This window comes from Coregonus clupeaformis, chromosome 6 (assembly GCF_020615455.1).
Source record: "Coregonus clupeaformis isolate EN_2021a chromosome 6, ASM2061545v1, whole genome shotgun sequence".
Lineage (NCBI taxonomy): Eukaryota > Metazoa > Chordata > Actinopteri > Salmoniformes > Salmonidae > Coregonus > Coregonus clupeaformis.
Genome location: NC_059197.1, coordinates 26919068 through 26940510, shown reverse-complemented (window position 1 = coordinate 26940510; position 21443 = coordinate 26919068). Strand labels below are relative to the sequence as shown.

General features: G+C 46.6%; 1 protein-coding gene across 1 annotated transcript in view; it reads left to right on the top strand.

Moving 5' to 3' along the window:
* Nucleotides 1–21443, top strand: part of LOC121567572 (alpha-2-macroglobulin-like) — a 44879-nt gene that overhangs the window by 2688 nt on the left and 20748 nt on the right. Inside the window, 14 exon segments of the mRNA XM_045219780.1 lie at nucleotides 498–518; nucleotides 851–1016; nucleotides 1136–1223; nucleotides 7259–7409; nucleotides 7539–7659; nucleotides 7860–7969; nucleotides 8122–8292; nucleotides 8543–8776; nucleotides 8990–9056; nucleotides 10974–11119; nucleotides 16798–16947; nucleotides 17657–17809; nucleotides 18020–18107; nucleotides 18342–18501. Coding sequence (XP_045075715.1) covers nucleotides 498–518; nucleotides 851–1016; nucleotides 1136–1223; nucleotides 7259–7409; nucleotides 7539–7659; nucleotides 7860–7969; nucleotides 8122–8292; nucleotides 8543–8776; nucleotides 8990–9056; nucleotides 10974–11119; nucleotides 16798–16947; nucleotides 17657–17809; nucleotides 18020–18107; nucleotides 18342–18501 — 1826 coding nt within the window.

Below are 21443 nucleotides of genomic sequence, written 5' to 3'. Positions count from 1 at the left end.
TTTTAATTCAGCAATCAAGTAGCCATGACATGTCATACAAATCTTGTTAGTACTCCATGAACAATAAGACTTTGGAAATGGGAAATGTTTTGAACAACTATTGGGCAAAATCCAAAATCTGTCTGTTTGATAAGGCTACACAAACATTTGAGGCACATAGCACTCAGGGCAAAGGTTCTGCAGAGGTTCTCTAAATAAACCTGTGTGGGTGGATTTTAAGATCCTCAAACCTTCACCACAGGACATGGGGTTGTCCATTCATATACTGTAGGTCAGATTGGAATGTATGGGATTTTTCTTCCTGAGATTGAATTAATCTATTGAATTGACATTAGAGTTCCAGTGCAAATACTACTTGTGATGTTTAGTTGAAGAGACAAATCCAAGCACCTACCTGGTTCCTATAGTTGTAGACAGTTTTGCTCTTTTGGTCATTTTGGGGGAATTTGAGAGTTATTCATAAAACATTAACCAATCTTTTGTCTTGCCCTTCACAGTACAACATTGTGGAACTTGAGGTAAGAGCCTTATTAGTCTGTCAATTTATGATGACTGTCACTAAATACTACGACATAAGACAATGACTCCACCAGCTAGGTACTGGAGGTCATCATTCATTTCCACATGGCAGTTACTAGAAGACTCCCTATAAGCTTTATGTGATAACATCTGGGCCACCTTCAACAAGCAAACTTCGGAACGTTGCAGATAGAATGTAATGAATAGAACTGACGTGACTCCTTATTCTACATGTCAGACAGGCACGTTTGGCCTACATAACATATTTGTATGTGAACGTTTCACAATGTTGTGCCCTACTAAACATGTCCCTTGTTCTATGAATCAATAGGATGTTCATCAGAACAGGATTGGACAGTGGGTCAATACTTCATCCAGTGGCAACATTCTGCAGCTTTCTCACCCCCTGAACTCTGAAGCACCTGTAGGATCTTATGCTATTGTAGTGTGGATTGGTGATAACAAAATATTCCATCACTTCAAGGTAGAAAAATATGGTAAATTGAGCTTCTTTCTTTTACCTTTCATGCTACATAATATTATGGATCTGCCAGTTGAATCAATACATTACAATACTGAAACATTCATGAGTTAACGTCTGTTCTTTTATATCTAGTTTTGCCAAAGTTTGAGATCAAAATGAACCTCACCGATGAGATCAGCATTGTTCAAGAGGAGTATAAAGTACAAGTGGGGGCGGAGGAGTCTCCCTGATACAAGTGTGTGCAACGTGAGTCAACAGTACAGTATCGCCATTTTGCAATGCACTGTAGTTACAAGACAATGTGTAACTCCGCTAAATGTCACTGTCTAATTAATCGCATTACGGTAATGCAGAACTTGATTCAAATACTATTTTAAGTATTTTAACTACTTTTACATACATTTCAAAGTAAGTATTTTGATATTGTCAGGAATGCTGTAGGTGGGTGTAGTGGTGGAATCAAGCGCAGGACACCGAAGTATAGTCCAAAAGACTTTAGTGCAATTCCCAACAAGGGAAAAATTGAACAAACTGGCCCGAAGGCGAAACTACGCACGAAGGCGACAAAACAAAAGGCGCACAAACCATGTGCGTAAAACGCTCCAACACAGTGGAGTAAAGCTCAACCGAGCGAATAAGTAATATAATATACAAGCACAACACACGACAGAAAATCAATCACACACAACACTAGACAAACACAACGAGAAACTTATAGGACACTAATTACACTAAATGAGAACAGGTGTCACAACAAACAGACAAAAGCAAACGAACATAGAAACATGCAACGGTGGCAGCTAGTATTCCGGAGACAACGAACGCCGACGCCTGCCCGAACAAGGAAGAGAGGCAGCCTCGGCCGAAACCGTGACAGTACCCCCCCCCTTGACGCGCGGCTCCAGACGTGCGCCGACTCCGGCCTCGGGGACGACCAGGAGGACGCGGAGCAGGGTGCGTCGGGTGCCCACGATGGAATTCCGTCAGGAGAGACCGGGTCCAAAATGTCTCTCCTCGGCACCCAGCACCGTTCCTCCGGACCGTACCCCTCCCACTCCACTAGATATTGGAGACCCCCATCCGACGTCTCGAATCCAAGATGGACCTCACGGAGTACGCCGGTGCCCCTCGATGTCCAATGGGGGCGGAGGAGTCTCCCTGATCTCACTTTCTTGGAGTGGGCCAGCTACCTCCGGCCTGAGAAGAGACACATGGAACGAGGGGTTAATACTTTTATATTCAACAGGTAGTTGTAATTTGTAACACACCTCGTTCAACCTTCTCAGGACTTTAAATGGCCCTACAAACCGCCGACCCAGTTTCCGACAGGGCAGGCGGAGGGGCAGGTTTCTGGTAGAGAGCCAGACTCGATCACCAGGTGCGTACACCGGTCCCTCACTGCGGTGGAGATCGGCGCTCGCCTTATGACGACGGAGGGCCCGCTGCAGGTGGACGTGTGCAGCGTTCCATGTCTCCTCCGAGCGCCGCGCCCACTCATCCACCGCAGGAGCCTCGATTTGGCTCTGCTGCCAAGGTGCCAGAACCGGCTGGTAACCTAACACACATTGGAAAGGGGTTAGGTTCGTGGAGGAATGGCGTAGGGAATTCTGGGCCATCTCGGCCCAGGGAACGTACCTTGCCCACTCCTCCGGCCGGTCCTGGCAGTATGTTCTAAGAAACCTACCCACATCCTGGTTCACGCGTTCCACCTGCCCATTACTCTCCGGGTGGTAACCCGAGGTGAGGCTCACCGAGACCCCCAACCGCTCCATAAAGGCTCTCCAGACACTGGAGGTAAATTGGGGACCTCGATCAGACACAATATCCTCGGGTACCCCGTAGTGCCGGAACACATGGGTGAATAGTGCTTCGGCAGTTTGCAGGGCAGTAGGAAGGCCCGGCATGGGGAGCAAACGACAGGCCTTAGAAAACCGGTCCACAACGACCAGTATAGTGGTATTCCCCTGTGAAGGAGGAAGGTCAGTAAGGAAATCCACCGAGAGGTGGGACCATGGTCGTTGTGGAACGGGCAGGGGTAGTAACTTACCCCTAGGCAGATGTCTAGGCGCCTTACACTGGGCGCACACCGAGCAGGAGGAAACATAAACCCTCACATCCCTTGCCAACGTGGGCCACCAGTACTTGGCACTAAGACAGTGCACTGTCCGGCCGATACCAGGGTGTCCAGAGGAGGGTGACGTGTGAGCCCAATAGATCAATCGATCCCGAACCTCGAGCGGAACGTACTTCCGACCCTCCGGGCATTGCGGTGGACTAGGGTCGGTGCGTAACGCCCGCTCGAGCTCAGCATCGACCTCCCACACTACCGGTGCCACCAGACACGACTCCGGCAGTATGGGAGTGGGCTCCACGGACCTCTCCTCCGTGTCATATCGCCGAGACAGTGCATCTGCCTTACCGTTCTGTGACCCAGGGATGTACGTGATCTTAAATGTAAACCGGGTCAAAAACATATTCCATCTTGCCTGGCGAGGGTTCAGCCTCCTCGCTGCCCGGATGTACTCCAGGTTACGGTGGTCCGTCAAAATGAGGAAAGGGTGTTGAGCCCCCTCAAGCCAGTGCCTCCACACCTTTAGGGCCTGTACCACGGCTAACAGCTCCCTGTCCCCCTACGTCATAGTTTCGCTCCGCCCGGACTGAGCTTCTTGGAATAAAAAGCACAGGGGCGGAGTTTAGGTGGCGCGCCTGACCGTTGTGAAAGCACGGCTCCTATACCGGCCTCTGACGCGTCCACCTCTACCTGAAATGGCAAAGAGGGATCCGGATGCGCCAGCACCGGGGCCGAGGTAAACAGGTCCTTCAGCCTCCCAAACGCCCTGTCCGCCTCAGCAGACCACTGCAGACGCACCGGACCCCCCTTCAAAAGAGACGTGATGGGAGCTGCCACCTGTCCAAAACCCCGGATAAACCTCCGGTAGTAATTCGCAAACCCCAAAAACTGCTGCACCTCCTTCACAGTGGTTGGTGTTTGCCAATTACGCACGGCTGACACCCGGTCTACCTCCATCTTCACCCCTGACGCAGACAACTGATACCCCAAAAAGGAGACCGACTCCTGGAAAAACAGACACTTCTCTGCCTTCACATACAGGTCGTGCTCCACCAGCCTCCGCAACACTCTGCGCACCAGGGCCACATGCTCGACTCGGGTAGGCGAGTACACGAGAATGTCATCTATGTACACAACCACCCCTGCCCCTGCATGTCCCTGAAGATCTCATCCACGAATGATTGGAAAACTGACGGAGCGTTCATCAACCCGTATGGCATGACAAGATACTCGTAATGGCCCGAGGTGGTACTAAAGGCTGTCTTCCATTCATCGCCCTCCCTGATGCGCACCAAGTTGTACGCGCTCCTGAGATCTAATTTAGTGAAGAAACGCGCCCCATGCAATGACTCAGTCATGGTCGCAATCAGCGGGAGTGGATAACTGTACTTCACCGTGATCTGATTGAGACCACGGTAATCGATGCACGGGCGTAAACCACCATCCTTTTTCTTCACAAAAAAGAAACTCGAGGACGCAGGGGAAGTGGAAGGCCGTATGTATCCTTGTCTCAGAGATTCGTCTATGTAAGTCTCCATAGCTTTCTTCTCCTCCTGAGACAGAGGATACACATGGCTCCGTGGGAGCGCAGCTCCTGCCTGGAGGTCTATCGCACAATCTCCCTGCCTATGGGGCGGTAACTGCGTCGCCCTCGACTTACTAAACGCAATAGCCAAATCCCCATACTCAGGGGGAACGTGCAATGCGGGCACCTGGTTTGGACTCTCCACCGAGGTAGCCCCTCACGGAAACGCCCAAACATCGACCCACACACTGGGCAGACCACTCCATCAGAGCCCTCTCCTGCCACGAAATAGATGGGTTATGGGTACTCAACCAGGGCATGCCCAGCACCACCGGATACGCAGGCGAGTCGATCAGAAATAGCTGAATCATCTCCTGATGACCCCCCTGCGCACACATCCTAAGTGGCGCAGTGACCTCCCTGATCAAGCCCGCACCCAACGGACGGCTATCTAGGGCATGAACGGGAAAAGGGACATCAACAGGGAGAAGGGGAATCCCTAAGGCTAAACAAAACTTCTTATCAACAAAATTCCCAGCCGCGCCTGAATCTACCAGCGCCTTATGCTGGGAATGAGGTGCTACCTGTGGAAAACGCACAGGTATACAGAAATGTGCAACAGAGAGCTCTGGGTGAGTGGGGCGCCTACTCACCTGGAAGGACTCCCCAGTGCGGGACCTGTCGTCCTCTCCCCTAGGAGGCCATCCCCAGCACCCTAGCCGCGGTGTGTCCTCCCCGACCACAGTTGGTGCAGGAGATGGACCCCCTCGTAAGCCGACCCCTCCTCTCTCTAGCGCCAGCGCCCCGAGCTCCATGGGGCACGGCTCGGAGGCGCTGGAGGGTGAAAATGGACGGACCCCCTCGGAACGTCCGCGGGTAGCTAGCAGGTTATCCAGCCTGATGGACATGTCGACCAACTGGTCGAACGAGAGGCTGGTGTCCCTACAGGCCAGCTCCCGACGGACGTCCTCGCGTAGACTACATCTGTAGTGATCGATGAGAGCCCGCTCATTCCACCCTGCATCCGCCGCTAGAGTACGGAATTCTAGGGCGAACTCCTGGGCACTCCTCCTCCCCTGCCGGAGGAAGACCAGACGCTCCCCCGCCGCTTTCCCCTCCGGGGGATGGTCAAACACCACCTTGAAGCGGCGGGAGAACTCGTCGTAGGTGATGGTGTCCGCGTCGATCCTCCTCCACTCTGCGTTGGCCCATTCCAACGCCTTCCCGGAAAGGCAGGAGATCAGGGCGGACACGCTCTCATGTCCCGAGGGCGCCGGGTGCACGGTGGCCAGGTACAGCTCCACCTGGAGAAGGAATCCCTGACACCCGGCCGCGGTCCCATCGTAGGCCCTCGGGAGCGAGAGTCGAACTCCTCTGGGTTCCGGAGCGGGAATGGGCTGACTTGCCGATGGTGCTGGCAGAGAGGATGGCGGTGGAGGAGTCCCCCAGCCTCGGATGGTGGTGATCACCTCCTGCAGTGCGGACCCCATCTGCAGGATCTGGTCACTCTGTTCACGGACCTTTTCCTCCAGCGTCGCCTGGGCTGCTGCGGCTCCTGCTGATTCCATTCTTGAAGGTGTGTGATTCTGTCAGGAATGCTGTAGGTGGGTGTAGTGGTGGAATCAAGCGCAGGACACCGAAGTATAGTCCAAAAGACTTTAGTGCAATTCCCAACAAGGGAAAAATCGAACAAACTGGCCCGAAGGCGAAACTACGCACGAAGGCGACAAAACAAAAGGCGCACAAACCATGTGCGTAAAACGCTCCAACACAGTGGAGTAAAGCTCAACCGAGCGAATAAGTAATATAATATACAAGCACAACACACGACAGAAAATCAATCACACACAACACTAGACAAACACAACGAGAAACTTATAGGACACTAATTACACTAAACGAGAACAGGTGTCACAACAAACAGACAAAAGCAAACGAACATAGAAACATGCAACGGTGGCAGCTAGTATTCCGGAGACAACGAACGCCGACGCCTGCCCGAACAAGGAAGAGAGGCAGCCTCGGCCGAAACCGTGACAGATATTTTTTCTTAGAAAATACAAGTAATTCAGTATTGGAATGTATTTGGAAATACTTAAATACATTTAAAATACAACTATTTTAATACTCCATACATTTGAACCCAGGTCTGTTTGGTCCTAGGGTTATTTGAAATAGTGTATTTGGAAACAAATACTTAAATATGCATGTATTTGAACCCAGGTCTGAGCTAATGACAAATACTAATTGAAGACCTACAATGCTACTACTGCTCAATGTCATAAATTGCTTCTATGAGTAGCCTGAGAATTCAAAAGTTTGGGACAGTGGCATTTACATGAACAGTTGGGCCTGTAGTCATAAAGCATCTCAGAGTAGGATTGCTGACCTAGGATCACATCTCCCCTGTCCATGTGACCAAAAGATCACACTGACCTTAGATCAGCACTCATACACTAAGAGGCTTTATGAATACAGGTCCAGATGCATTGACAATGTTGAACACACTTGACTTAAAGAATGCCTGCAGGTATGATGCATTATAAGTTGTTGTATTTGTAATGTCTCACATGAGGTTTATAATATACTATGTCTCTCTAAGTAGGAAATGTATGATGTTTTATGTTTTTAATGTGTTTTATTATGAAAATAAAATCAGATACACATATGGACAGCCTGTACCTGGTAAAGCAGAGGTAGAGTTGTGCCGACCTTTAGGGTACAATGTATTCATCCCAATAATAATTGATGAGAAAAATCCACAAGGAGTTCCTGATTATACACCCCCATGCCACAAAGAGTCAATAAAGGTCTGTATGCTTTCCTGAAGAAACTATCATCAGTATAATTGTTTTCACATCATATTACATTTTAATGTGATGTGGTTAAATTCATTTAAATCAGTTCTTAATGTGTGGGCTTTTGCTTGCTTTTCCCAGATGGATCAAACTGGCTATGCTTCTCATGTCTTCAACATGTCAATTTTCACAAAGAATGCTGGCCAGAAAATGCTCATAGACAGGCTTAGTTTCAACGCAAAAGTAGAGGAGGAGGGGACAGGCAAGTCATTCATCACAAGAATTTGGAGTTGGGAAAAGTGATGACATCATTTAATGTTTTCTGTTTTTAATAATGTTTTTAAATCTTATGTAAGCTGCACTGCAATTCAGCTTCTGCATTGTGAACTGCCATTGTGCATCATGGTGGCACGTGTGGTTGTGAAATAAACCATGCTATTATCATTTGTTTTTCTTTGACAGGTATTACACAGTCAGAGGAAAAACACATAGCACTCTCCTATCTGATTGGAAAACTCACATTTGTCGACACACCCAAAATCTATGAACATGGATCAATTATTGAGGGCAAGGTAAGTCCAAATCGAGTGTTATTGTTTCTTGAACTTTGTTGAATTGTGGATGCCATTTGCTCTTTGACATTACTGTTTACCTAACTACCAATGGTAGGTAACAGTGACGTATGTAGCATCACTTCATAGAACTTTCCCCCCTTTTTCATCAGATAAACGTTGTTCACTTCAACAACACACCTATCTCTGACATGTTAGTCTACCTGTTGGAGAAGAAAGACTGGTCCTCACATCGTCTCCAGAACCTAACCACGGACAGTCATGGTATTGCCAGTTTCTCCCTCAACACAACCAGTATGCCCAAAGAGAATATTAACCTCATAGTAAGTATGATTCCTTCTAGGTTTTGAAAGACTCTGAGACTCTGAAGACTCTTCATGCTCCCAAATCACCCCCTTGACCCTACACCCTAGGGCCTACCACGTTCTTGTGGAGATCTGAGAAGATTCCATTGGTATAATAAGCAATATGGTGAACTTCCACTTAGCCTATCAGAGGGCAAGGCGGAGCTCTAAGGGTTGATTTGGGATTGAGCCTTCAGTTATACTCTCTCTTCCCTCTTTTGCTTTCCAGGTAAGCAACACACCACAAGGGGAGAACACTAGATACAGGGTCCCCTATTTCAACAGAGGGCAACACATTCTCTCACTGATCCAGCCCACTGCCCCTTACAGTAAAACGTCCAGCTCTCTGGCTATTCAGAAGATGGAGAAACCACTGGCATGTGGGGAGGAAGTGTCAATCACCATCCAGTACGCCATCGTAGGGGAGACCGTCCCAAAGGGCTCTGTGGATGTCATCTACCTGGTGAGTAGAACCAGGAACAAGTTGTGACAACCTGCAAACCCAGGGTGTGTCTGAAATGGAACCCTATTCTCTAGTGCACTATTTTGACCAGGGTTATTTCAGACCTAGTCCCAGCCTCTCACCTTCAAAGAAGGATGTCCCTATACAACACCAATACTCCTCATCATCTCCTTCTTGCTGACTTGATGGGATAACTGTTTTTCCCTCCTCCAGGCCTTATCCAGAGGGGCAATAGTTCAGCATGGACACATGAAGGTTACCGTGCAGCAGGGGAGTCCTGGTGAGGAAGTTTTATTAAGTAATTATGAACGTACTGGAAGGTGCTTGATGACAATGACAGTGAGTATGGTTACATGCACACAATAAAGCGATTATTGTGGATAGGCAGATAAATATAATACTTCGATTAAAACGTTTATGTTTTGCAAGAAGAACGCTTTCCTTAATAATCCTGTTCACATGGATGTCTGAAATCAGGCTACTGATGCACTCTGATAAATGCAGAAATCGTCAATCAAAATAAACATTTTACCTCAGCGACCATGCTATTTTTGGGAAGCATATTTGATTCTGAGTTCAATATATAAAGTTTGTAGTGAAAACTACTTCTAAGACACATTAATGTACATTCAAACTCACTTCCCTTGCGCTAAAGAGGGCATATCGCTCGGCTGGTGCTAGCAAATGAGCAGATCAAATACACTGCTGGAACACCTATTAAGGTGTTTACATGTCTGGATCACCGATTAAGTTGTGTACATGTCCTAATCATTTGAAAGATTGTACAGAAAACCAGGGGCCTCATTCATAACCGTTGCGTAAATTTAACTCTAAATATCAGCGTGCACCATTTTTGAAAAGACTGTACATACACACAAATATTTTTTATATATTTTATTTTGCAGCCTACCGCAAATGTCACTATCTGACCGTTTCAGAAAGAAAAAAACAATTGCAAATGGTTGTGGACCTGTAAACAGATCATTTGAATGTAATAATGTTTTGCATACATATTTTCCTGAACATAAATATGCTGCACTGCCCACGAATTCTGAAACAGTGTCTAAAATGAAAACTATAGTAGGCCTACTGACAGTGGTAGTCAACTGCTGTTCACCTGTTAAATTCTACTGTATGTTAAAACCGCGCTCCTTGTCCAATGCCTAGAGTAAAAATGTGAAATGACAGTATAATAGCCTATTTAATAGGCACAATTAAATGAGAGATGCGCATGGTAATTTGTTTTATGGCTACTTCGGGAATATGAACTCATCATGGCCAGAAAAGGTGAGGAATTTATTCTGCATTATATCATTTATGTATTATGTTTACAAATAAAATATTGTCTACTCAAGAAATTCGACATTACAGTATTCAGACGCCTACAAAAGTAAATGAAAAAGGTGAATCGTCTGCGATCAGTTTTCGGATCACATAGAGCAAAATAATTGAAAAAGCGTATCTATTTATTGTGAAGTGGGCCCAATGAACTGTGCTTCGGATCACATAGAGAAAAAATACTTGAAATAGCGTATCTATTTATTGTGAAGTGGGTCCAATGAAATGAGAGATGGGACGAATGGTAGCCTATCCTAACTTGTTGTAGGCCTATGGGCTATTTCGCAAGTAGCCTATGAAACCATCACAGTCAGAAAAGGTGAGGATTTATTCTGCAATGATTATGGTAATGAAATGAATAATTAGAAATAGGTATTTATTTCATATTATTTTAGAATGCGAAGATAAAATAAATCGATTTTTGCTCACTAAGGGAAACGGATTATATTATTATTATTATTATATTTAGCTACCCGTTTTTTGTTATGAATAAGAGTGTCATATATTCCTGCACAAGGCTACTTTTGCCATCTTGCAATGCAATCCTTCAACCATGCATGGTCTGAAGTTTGCAGGAGGATAAGCACATTCTCACTTCAAGTTCCGTTTTTATAAGTACCAACTTTTGAGGGAAAACTGGCGCATGTTATGAATGTTTAGGGGCATATTTTGTGCATACCCAACGTTTACATGCCCCTGGTGTTTTAATCGGCGTATGCTTTCTTAGATTTTGACTTTACACCGATTAAGATAGAGTAAGGTGACTATTGCATCATCTGTTTACTGCCATAATCAGTTTACTATCTAATTATTACTGTGCATGTAAAGGTACTCAGTGTGACATGCTCTTGCGTTGCAGTAACTGAGGGTGAAGTCACCTTGAAGTTGGCAGTGGTTCCAGAGATGGCGCCAGTGATACAGGTCCTGGTGTACAGTATGCTTCCCAGCGAGACTGTAATCGCCCACAGCATGAACTTCCCCACTGAGAAATGCTTCAGGCACAAGGTGTGTGTATATGTATGTGAAAAATATGGGTTGTTTATGAATTCGAAGGACCAATAAAAAACTTGGGTGCTGGATTTTAGGCCGGTAGAAACCACCACAGGGTGTCCTTTCAGAACACAAGGAAGCAGTAGTTCCAGTTCAAGGGTTTATAATAATAATAATTATATGCCATTTAGCAGACGCTTTTACCCAAAGCGACTTACAGTCATGTGCGCATACATTTTTACGTATGGGTGGTCTGTCACACCCTGGCTCTGGGACTCATTATGTTGAGCCAGGGTGTGTTGATTTCTATGTGTGTATTTCTATGTTGGTGTTCATTCTAGTTTGTTGTATTCTATGTTTGCCTGAGTGACTCCCAATCAGAGGCAACGAGTGTCAGCTGTTGGCTGGTTGTCTCTGATTGGGAGCCATATTTAAACTGTATGTTTTCCCTTTGTGGTTGTGGGTTTTTGTTCCGTGTTCGGTCATTGATACCGTGGACGTCACGAGTCGTGTTTTGTTTTGTATTTTGACGCTTTAACTAATTAAAGTCATGTTTGTTCATCACGCTGCGCCTTGGTCTACTCCTTACCTCGATCGTGACAGAAAAACCCACCATGCAACGACCAAGCAGCGTGTCCAGGGGCAGCTCTTGGGCTGGACATGGGAGGAAGCGCCGGGAGAAGAGACGGTGGAGGCGCGCCGTAGAGAGGAGCTACGGCGTGATCAGGGTCGTCGTCGGACGGTCGTGAGGCAACCCCAGAAATTTTTTAGGGGGGGGCACACGGCATGGACGACGGGGCTGACGGAGGAGAAAAGGGGGCGGATCCAGAAGTCCACCAGGCCAGGGGTACACCGCCCTGTACGTCCTGTGCGGATGCCTCACACAGAGTGTGTGAGGGTAGGCATTCAGCCAGGACGGGTGGTGGCCACTCTTCACTCCAGGCCTCCTATCCGTCTCCACAGCCCGGTTCGGCCTGTCCCTGCTCCACGCACCAAGCCTACGGTGTGCGTCGCCAGCCCAGTCCGGCCTGTCCCTGCTCCACGCACCAAGCCTACGGTGTGCGTCGCCAGCCCAGTCCGGCCTGTCCCTGCTCCACGCACCAAGCCTACGGTGTGCGTCGCCAGCCCAGTGAACAGACGTGAACACTTCTTGTGCTGGTTGGGAGATCCATGTCGGTGCTGACATAACACCTTGGTAGTGTGACCTGAGACAGCTGTGGAAGTTCGTTCTCCCAAATAAGCCACGCTTGGAGAATATCTTCAGGTAGGTCTGGGGCATCCCACACTCTTTTCTTGTCTCAGAGCCTCTGGACCACAACCTTGGCCGTGTGGTGTATGGAACGATGAAGCCAAGTGGATCGTACTGGCTGGCAAGGATCCGATATATGTTGCGCATGGTGGGTTCAACTTTCTCCATGTGACTGTGCTTGTAGCCAAGAGTGTCAGACAGACATTGCCATCGTAATCCAAGGGTGCGCTCTTGGCAAGAAGGTGCTTCAACTTGTCCACCAGTTTCTTGGCTTCATCTGCAGAGGGGAGACTTTGTAGACAGTTGTCTACATAGAAACAGCATTCTACAGAGAAGCGCACATCTTCTTTGGGCTCACTGTGGTTAAACGCAAGCTTCCGAAGGGCAACCGTGGTGCAGCAGGGGCTACATGTCGTCCCAAAGGGAAGTACCTGCCACTCATAGACCTCAGGGTAATCATCATGGTTTAGCTTCCAAGGGACGAAGGTTCTTCTTCCACAAAAGGGGAGTGGCGTACCTTTGAACCCCGTCCATTTCGACCCTGACTGTCTTCTCCTCCAGTAGATGCTTGGCTTCTACATCTTGTTTGGACCATGTGACGAGCTTCTCACTCCTGTATGGTAGCGTATCCAACTGCCAGAGCTTCTCTACATGGCTGAAGATCTCTGCAGATGGAGAGACGAGGGATGTATGAAGGAACTTTTAAGGGTCCATCTGAGCTAAGTTTTGATGGCGGCAGGTCCGCCAGGGGGACCCAAACGCACTGGCTCTGTCGGGGTGATTAGATGGGGAATGTCTGATCCGATGAGCAGTAGCGGCTGCGCCTGATCCAGCGGTTGAAGGGGAAGGACTTTGAGGTGCCGATACCTTTTCTGAAGGGCTTTGACAGGGTAGGTATGCGGTGCAAGGCCCAACTATTCAGCTGTGAAGGCTCTGTGGATGTCAAAGGATTGGTTGAGTAACAGGGGCCACAGAGAATGACAAAGAAGCTCCATGGATGACTAGAATATCTTTACACACCGTACGAAGTGCCAAGTCCTCAGGATTGCCTTGGAGGCCTAGCTGCTCTGCTGCTTTGTGTAGAAGTATAGTGCGCTCCGACCCATCGTCCAACAGGGCGTACGTGTCAAGTGACTTGTTGCCGCTCTGCAAGATGACTCAACTCATCTTCAGCAACACCTTACTGCTGCCGGAAGGTCGATCAACGTAGAGGGTCTCTGCAGTGGAGCTCACCAGGCCTCTGTTGGCGCCTTTGTGCTGGTGGTCTTCATAGTGTTCGTGCTAGCGTTCTTTGTAGCAGTCCGACTAGTGTTGACCTCGTGGAGAATCTCAAGATGCTTCTTCTCGCACTTCTTGCACTTAGCCTTGAGAATACACTGAGCTGCTTGGTGTTCGCGTCCACACTTCCCACATCTTTCATTTGTCTTGATCCAGGATTCTTTCTGTTCTTTGGAAAGGAGCTGAAAGTTGGTGCATTGATTCATGTAATGCTGCATGGTGTTGCAGAACGACAATACTTATTTGGCTTCTCCCGTGACTTTTCCTCCGGAGATTGGTTCTGTGCAGAGACTTTGGCTTTGTCATTTCTCTGCTCACCCCCGTGGAGGATGGTGATGGTCTTAGGGAAGGATTTGTCTTCATGTTGATCTCGGTATGAGCTAGGGTGGTCCCTGCTTTGGTCGCTACTGAACTGTGTCCCATCTACTTGTACTCTCACGTCGTACTCAAGCCACTCTGCCAGGTGAAGGAGGGTTGGAATGGGTGTCTTGATGGGGTTCACACATCTCTTGAAGTTGACTCTTAGGTTGTGTGGTAACTTAGCTAAGAGGCGAGAGACATGTGAGCCACACCTAAGTTCTGTCTGTCCATTACTCCCTAGCTGATCCAACATGCCAACCAAGGCACGCATCCTCAGAGCGAATCTTCGGAATGCCTTGGTGTCACCACTCTTGATGTTGGGGCCATCCATTAACCCTGTGATGCATTGGAGGGCAAACAGGTGGGGCTGGCCATACAGTTCTGTGAGGGACTCCATGGTGTCACTGTATGTGTACCTGCTGTTGCTGTAGGAGTTGGCAATTAGCAAAGCCTCTTCCAACTTCAGGTGGTCCAACAATATCTGAAACTTGAAGCACTCTGTTGCATCTACAGGCAGCACATTGTCGAGGGCCAACTTCAGTCTTGCAAACTCTTGTGGGTATTCATTGATGAAGTTGGGGATGGTAGGAGTTAGTCCATGGTAGGTGCACTCTCAGCTGGGTGGAGAAGGTGTGCGGTAGCGGACAGGTGAGTGCCAACGACAATCAGGTGAGTAGGCCCGGCGGCGACGGTCAGGCGAGTAGTCGCAGCAGCGATGGTCATGTGAGGGCTGACGACAACGGTCAAGTAAGTAGTCACGGCGGCAACGGTCAGGTGAGTAGTCGCGGCGGTGACAGTCAGGTGTGGGCTCACGACGGCAATAAGGTGTAGGCTGACTGCAGTGGTCAGGTGAGTAGTCACGACGGTCAGGTGAGTAGTCGCGGCGGCGACAGTCAGGTGTGAGCTGATGACGGCGATCAGGTGTAGGCTGACCATAACGATTAGGTGAGTAGTCGCGGCGGTGACGGTCAGGTGTGGGCTGATGACGGCGATCAGGTGTAGGCTGACCGCAGTGTTTAGGTGGGGGCTGATGTTGCCGATCAAGTGTAGGCTGACCGCAGCGGTTAGGTGAGGGCTGACGTTGGCGATCATGTGAAGTCAGCCCTCTAGGTGGCGCAGTAGGGCTACGAGTCCTGCAATGAGAAGACGATCGGTCTCACTGGTGCGATGGCTCACGACGGCGAGGGGTTGACTGAGTAGATGATGAGGATGAGGATGACTGGTCTGAGAAAGAGAGCCCTCTGATCCCAAGGTTTTCAATGAGCTGCTCTATCTTATCCCGCTGCCTTTGTGCCTGCAGTTTATCATCTCTGGTTGTCACCAGCTGTGCCCGCTTAGGCTGACTTTGATGATGACAATCTCTAGTCAAGGTGCGCCTGCTATGGGGGGCCGGTGAGTTGGCAACCGATGAAGGTGAGGCTCCATTCTCACTGTTGCGGGTCAGCCTGGGTAGTGACTTGAACTGTTGGGGACCCATTGAAGCTGATTAATTTAGCTCTTCCGATAGCTCCATTATCTCCCTTGTCAACTTCTCAGTTTCCACTCCTATCAGCTTCAGGCATGTTATGACTGTTCTGGAAGAAGAACGGGTTTCTCTCTCATCTTGTACAGGAAGGTAGCTGCTGCTGGTCTTGTTGTGAGAGTAATTAATTCCACTCACAGCGCCCTCTGCTCGTGGTCCCTCGTTGGAGTGATGTGTTGTTGTGTGTGTGGTGATCATCTGCCTTGACTCGTAGCATACCTCATAGTCGACCAGACGATGTGGGGGGCGAGTCTGACGGTGGGACGAACCACAACTTGTGGAGGATCTTCTCTGGTGACTGGCATCCTTGGGCTCTGGCAGTTACTGCATCCTGCTCGTAAGGACCATGAAAAATATGGGTTGTTTATGAATTCGAAGGACCAATAAAAAGGGATAAAAAACGTATGTGCTGGATTTTAGGCCGGTAGCAACCACCACAGGGTGTCCGTTCAGAACACGAGGATGCAGTAGTTCCAGTTCAATGGTTTAAGGAAGATCCACACACACAAATACAACACCACCCTCTCTGATACTAATTGTGGTTCTGCAAAGAAAAGAGGAGAACTTAGGCTATAGCACAGTATGGGAAAAATATGCCTACAAACTAAACAGGCTATGTGGACCCAAACACATGCTAGATGCACAAACAAACAACAGAGCAATGTAGAAATATCTACACATTATAAAACATAATAAGCATGGGCGATCTACAACCGAAAATAGCCTAGCACCACAGACAAATGCTAACAAATGCTAATCGCTAATATGCATGCTAAATAGTAATGCATTCTGGATGACAATGCTAATGCTAAAACTAGCGGGAGTAAGCGAGCTAGCTAGCTACCAAGTTTAACACAAATGGTACATATTTACAACAGACACTGTTTAGCTCCAAACAACAAGACATCAGGATTTTGGGACTTACATTTAGCTGCACCTTCAATAAAACATCAGAAAGAAAAGCAATTTGTTCTAAGGAGGTAGAATAAGAGAAGAGAAAAATTGGTTGTCATCAGAATGGAAACTACAGACTGTCTGAGGCCCTGGCTGGTCAGGTATTATGCTAAGTCCCGGGGGAAAGGCTGCTGATTGGCTGATACAATTATGATGATTGGCGTGACCTTATTTCAATAAGAAAACCAAAAGAAAGTTGGGGTCTTGGAAAGGAGATGAGCTGTCCGTTTTTACAGTGTGCATGTGTCTGTGTGTGTCATACCCTCATCACAAAGATATTGTGTAAACTAAAGGTGTATCATGTACACTTGTGTATGTCATGTGTGCCAGGTGTTGGTGGAGTTCTCACCCTCAAAAGCGGTCCCAGGGGAGGAGAACACCCTGCAGCTCTCGGCCCAGCCCGGCTCCCTCTGTGGCCTCAGCACTGTGGACAAGAGTGTTCACATCATGGAGCCAGGGAAGAGGCTGGATGCTCACAAGGTAACAGAGCTCACTGAAGTGAATGTCAACGGTCATACCACCATATAAACAGCTTTTGTGGTGCTGGGAATACAACCAGCTTCAGGGGAATAAGATGTGACTACAGCAGACTTGGAGTGGGTCTGTTCACAGTGGGCCAATGGGTGTGCTTTCATCAACTGGAAAGCATATCCCTATTGGTACTTAAAGGGGCAATATGTAACTTTTTGGGCGACCTGAATTCAACCAAATTCACATAGAAATGTGAGTAATAGATCTACTTGAAAGCAAGTCTAAGAAGCAGTGTATCTGTTCTATGTGTGCTATTTCTATGGTCCCCGTTCTTAAGTTTTGTTTTTGCATCTTTTACTTTTGGGTTTGTACACCATCTTCAAACAGCTGAAACAACAATATTTATGGTTATGGAAAATATATTTCACAGCAGTTTAGATGGTACAATGATTCTCTACACTATACTAGGCTATTTTGTCATATAAACTGAAATAAGGTGAACTATTTGAGTTTTAGCAACCAGGAAATGGAGGAGTGATATCTGCATAGTGTGACTTTAATAAGTTCATATTCTGGGTTGTGTTCATCAGGGCACGGAAAGCATTTTAAAAACGTTTAGCAATGGAAAATGAAATTAGACAAGTCTAAGTAGTCACTGCCTTCTGTTTGGTGCCCAATGAACAAGGTCATTTCACGTCTCCTTATTATCCCATTCCAGATATTTGATTTGTTACCAGTCAAGGAGACAACATACATTCCCTACGAGCTTGAAGATCCAGTAGCATGTTTACATGTAAGACCAAGGAGATATGTAATGCCATACCCAGATGGACTAACTGAGGAGAAAAAGGAACCTTATGAAGTTTTTCAGGTACCTTCTGCCTTGTTTTCTCTTAACTTGAAGCCTCTTTTCCTCTCTCTCGTAAGAATCATTTACCAAACTGTTACCATGCATTCATCTTCTTAAATTATACATTGCTAAAAAAGCCTGTTTGAGGAAAAAAAAAACATAGAATAGAAAAATAAAACTGAGACATTCATTAATATTGAGCTCTCTTGTTTGTGATTCTTACATTTCTAGAAACTGGGACTGAAGCTGGCAACTAATCTGGTTCTAAGAGTACCTTCCTGCCTAAGTTACAAGGGGAACCAGTACCATCGATCCTATGGTGAGATGTCCTCCTTAACACCGCTTACTCTCGTCATTGCCAGAAGTCTTTGTTGAATCTTGGGAAATGTATGGTTTTTGTTATTCTAACATAGCCTGGTTAAACCAGTCTGAACGGTGCATGCATCACCAGTGAGCGCAGCATTCGGTCTGGTTTGACCAGGCTGATTCTAACACGAGAATAATGACTGTTTTGTTTTAAGAATACCCACCAGACACTACTCCCACATTGTAGAAATGGACAGCCTTGAAACGGGTGCATCAGGTCAGGGATTTCCAGTGGCTCAAGTTGGATTACTCAGAGGCGGACATGGTGCCGCTCCACCTCCGCCACCCATAGAGACGGTCCGTACGTTCTTCCCTGAGACATGGATATGGGATCTTGTGGAAGTTGGGTAAGAGCACTGCACAGTGAGGCTGTTGCCTTATAGATGGGTTGACTGACAACGTTGCAAAAATAATGCGCGCGCATCATTGAGGCAGAAGGCTGTGTGATATTATGATTCTGAACGGTCAGATAGTTAGCAACAATGACAAGAAGCTGCCATGTGGAGAATAGTCGGTGGCTCGTTTCAGCTCGTAGTATCTTATTATTGATACCATGGCTTGTTTTGAGGTGTTTTGACTCATGTCATGTCTATGCTAATATGGCAAAAATTCGCTAGCAAGCTAACCAGCAACTGTAATTATGTATTTGAGAAACAACAAGTGCTCATTGTGCAAATGTATTTATGTTTTCAATAAGCATTTGGAGGCAAAATATAGTTAACTTGTCAACAATCTAAGCCAGCCCGTCTGTTTTGCCCCATAGTTGCGTACGTGTCAGTTTTGTTGCTAAACAACCAACCCACCTATATCAAACATACATTAGTGGTCTAGATTAGGAACCTGTACCTCATTAAACTGCATTACAGAGTAGGGGAGAGTGGTGTATAATTGATAAATGTTTTACATTCGGCATCACTCCGTCAAGGGAAAGATAGTATTCTTTCTAACAAAGATATCGACATATATTTCAGGATGTTGTGTATCCCTGGAAATAATCAGAATTCATGTAAACATTACAGTATTGAAAATATAGCTTGTCCCAAAGAATTGGTCTCTTGGCACAAGGGGTAAGTTAAGCTGCCTACAAATTTCTGTATTGAATGAAATATTACCACTACCTTTTTAAAACCATAGCTAGGTTTCCATCCGATTGGCGACAGATTTTCATGCAAATATTTTCTATAATCTGCATAAAAACAATATGCGTATTTTCCCACCGGAGATATTTCCATCAAATTGACTATATGATGAAATTGTTATGGACAAAAGAGCGAGGTTCTTTTTATTTGTCAAATGACAGCCAAGCATCGATCATCATGTCACCAGAATAAAACCCTCAATATTTATTTAATCTGAAGCCTAATAAACTGCATGTTCTCCCGGCGAGTTGTAGTGGGAGGACCACACAACATTTCATCGCGTGATTCCAAGTTTACTTAGATATGATGGTTATTATATCAATATTTGCGCATAAAAGCGTTTCCACCACCATTTCTCGCATAATTTATTTTACTGACACAAAAAGGTCCCACCTTGTCTAGCGTATTTTTTTTGTCGACAATTGGACATTTTTACAGACAAATGTTCTGTTTCCATCAGGCCTGTCATGACATTTTTTATCCAACATACTTTACGCGCGCAAAAAGGTTGAATGGAAACCTGGTTCATGTCTATCTCTATTTCCCAAACACAATTCAACACAATCACAATCGTTTTTTTGTCTTTTAATCATTTTAAGCATCATTTAACACAGGCTTAACACCTAACACATGCTTTAAACTTTTTTTAAACACTTTTAACATAGGCCAGACCTGTTGTTACAGTGGCTTTCGAAAGTATTCACCCCCCTTGGCATTTTTCCTTTTTTGTTGCCTTACAACCTGGAATTAAAATAGATTTTTGGGGGGTTTGTATAATTTGATTTACATAACATACCTACCTCTTTGAAGATGCAAAATATTTTTTGGGGTGAGACAAACAAGAAATAAGACAAAAAAACGGAAAACTTGAGCGTGCGTAACTATTCACCCTGGATTGAGGTCTGGGCTTTGACTAGGCCATTCCAAGACATTTAAATGTTTCCCGTTAAACCACTCAAGTGTTGCTTTAGCAGTACGCTTAGGGTCATTGTCTTGCTGGAAGGTGAACCTCCGTCCCAGTCTCAAATCTCTGGAAGACTGAAACAGGTTTCCCTCAAGAATGTCCCTGTATTTAGCGCCATCCATCATTCCTTCAATTCTGACCAGTTTCCCAGTCCCTGCCGATGAAAAACATCCCCACAGCATGATGCTGCCACCACCATGTTTCACTGTGGGGATGGTGTTCTCGGGGTGATGAGAGGTGTTGGGTTTGCGCCAGACATAGCTTTTTCCTTGATGGCTGAAAAGCTCAATTTGTGTCTCATCTGACCAGAGTACCTTCTTCCATATGTCTGGGGAGTCTCCCACATGCCTTTTTTTCTTTAAGCAATGGCTTTTTTCTGGCCACTCTTCCGTAAAGCCCAGCTCTGTGTAGTGTATGGCTTAGAGTGGTCCTATGGACAGATACTCCAATCTCCACTGTGCAGCTTTGCAGCTCCTTCAGGGTTATCTTTGGTCTCTTTGTTGCCTCTCTGATTAATGCCCTCCTTGCCTGGTCCGTGAGTTTTGGTGGGCGGCCCTCTCTTGGCAGGTTTGTTGTGGTGCCATATTCTTTCAATTTTCTAATAATGGATTTAATGGTGCTCCGTGAGATACTCAAAGTTTCTGATATTTTTTTACAACCCAACCCTGATCTGTACTTCTCCACAACTTTGTCCCTGACCTGTTTGGAGAGCACCTTGGTCTTCATGGTGCCGCTTGCTTGGTGGTGCCACTTGCTTAGTGGTGTTGCAGACTCTGGGGCCTTTCAGAACAGGTGTATAAATACTGAGATCATGTGACAGATCATGTGACACTTAGATTGCACACAGGTGGACTTTATTTAACTAATTATGTGACTTCTGAAGGTAATTGGTTGCACCAGATCTTATTTAGGGGCTTCATAGCAAAGGGGGTGAATGCAAATGCACGCACCTGTCACGACTTCCGCCGAGGCTGCCTCCCCTCCTTGTTCGGACAGGTTTTGGCGTTCGTCGTCACCGGCTTACTAGCTACTGCCGATCTTATTCTCATCACTCCACTTGTCATGTCTTGTCTTGTCAATCACACACACCTGGTGCTCATTCCCCTAATTAGTATGTGTATAAGTGCTCCCTCTGTTCCCCTTGTCTTTGTGAGTGATTGTATTCGTGAGAGCGAGTAGCTCGGTT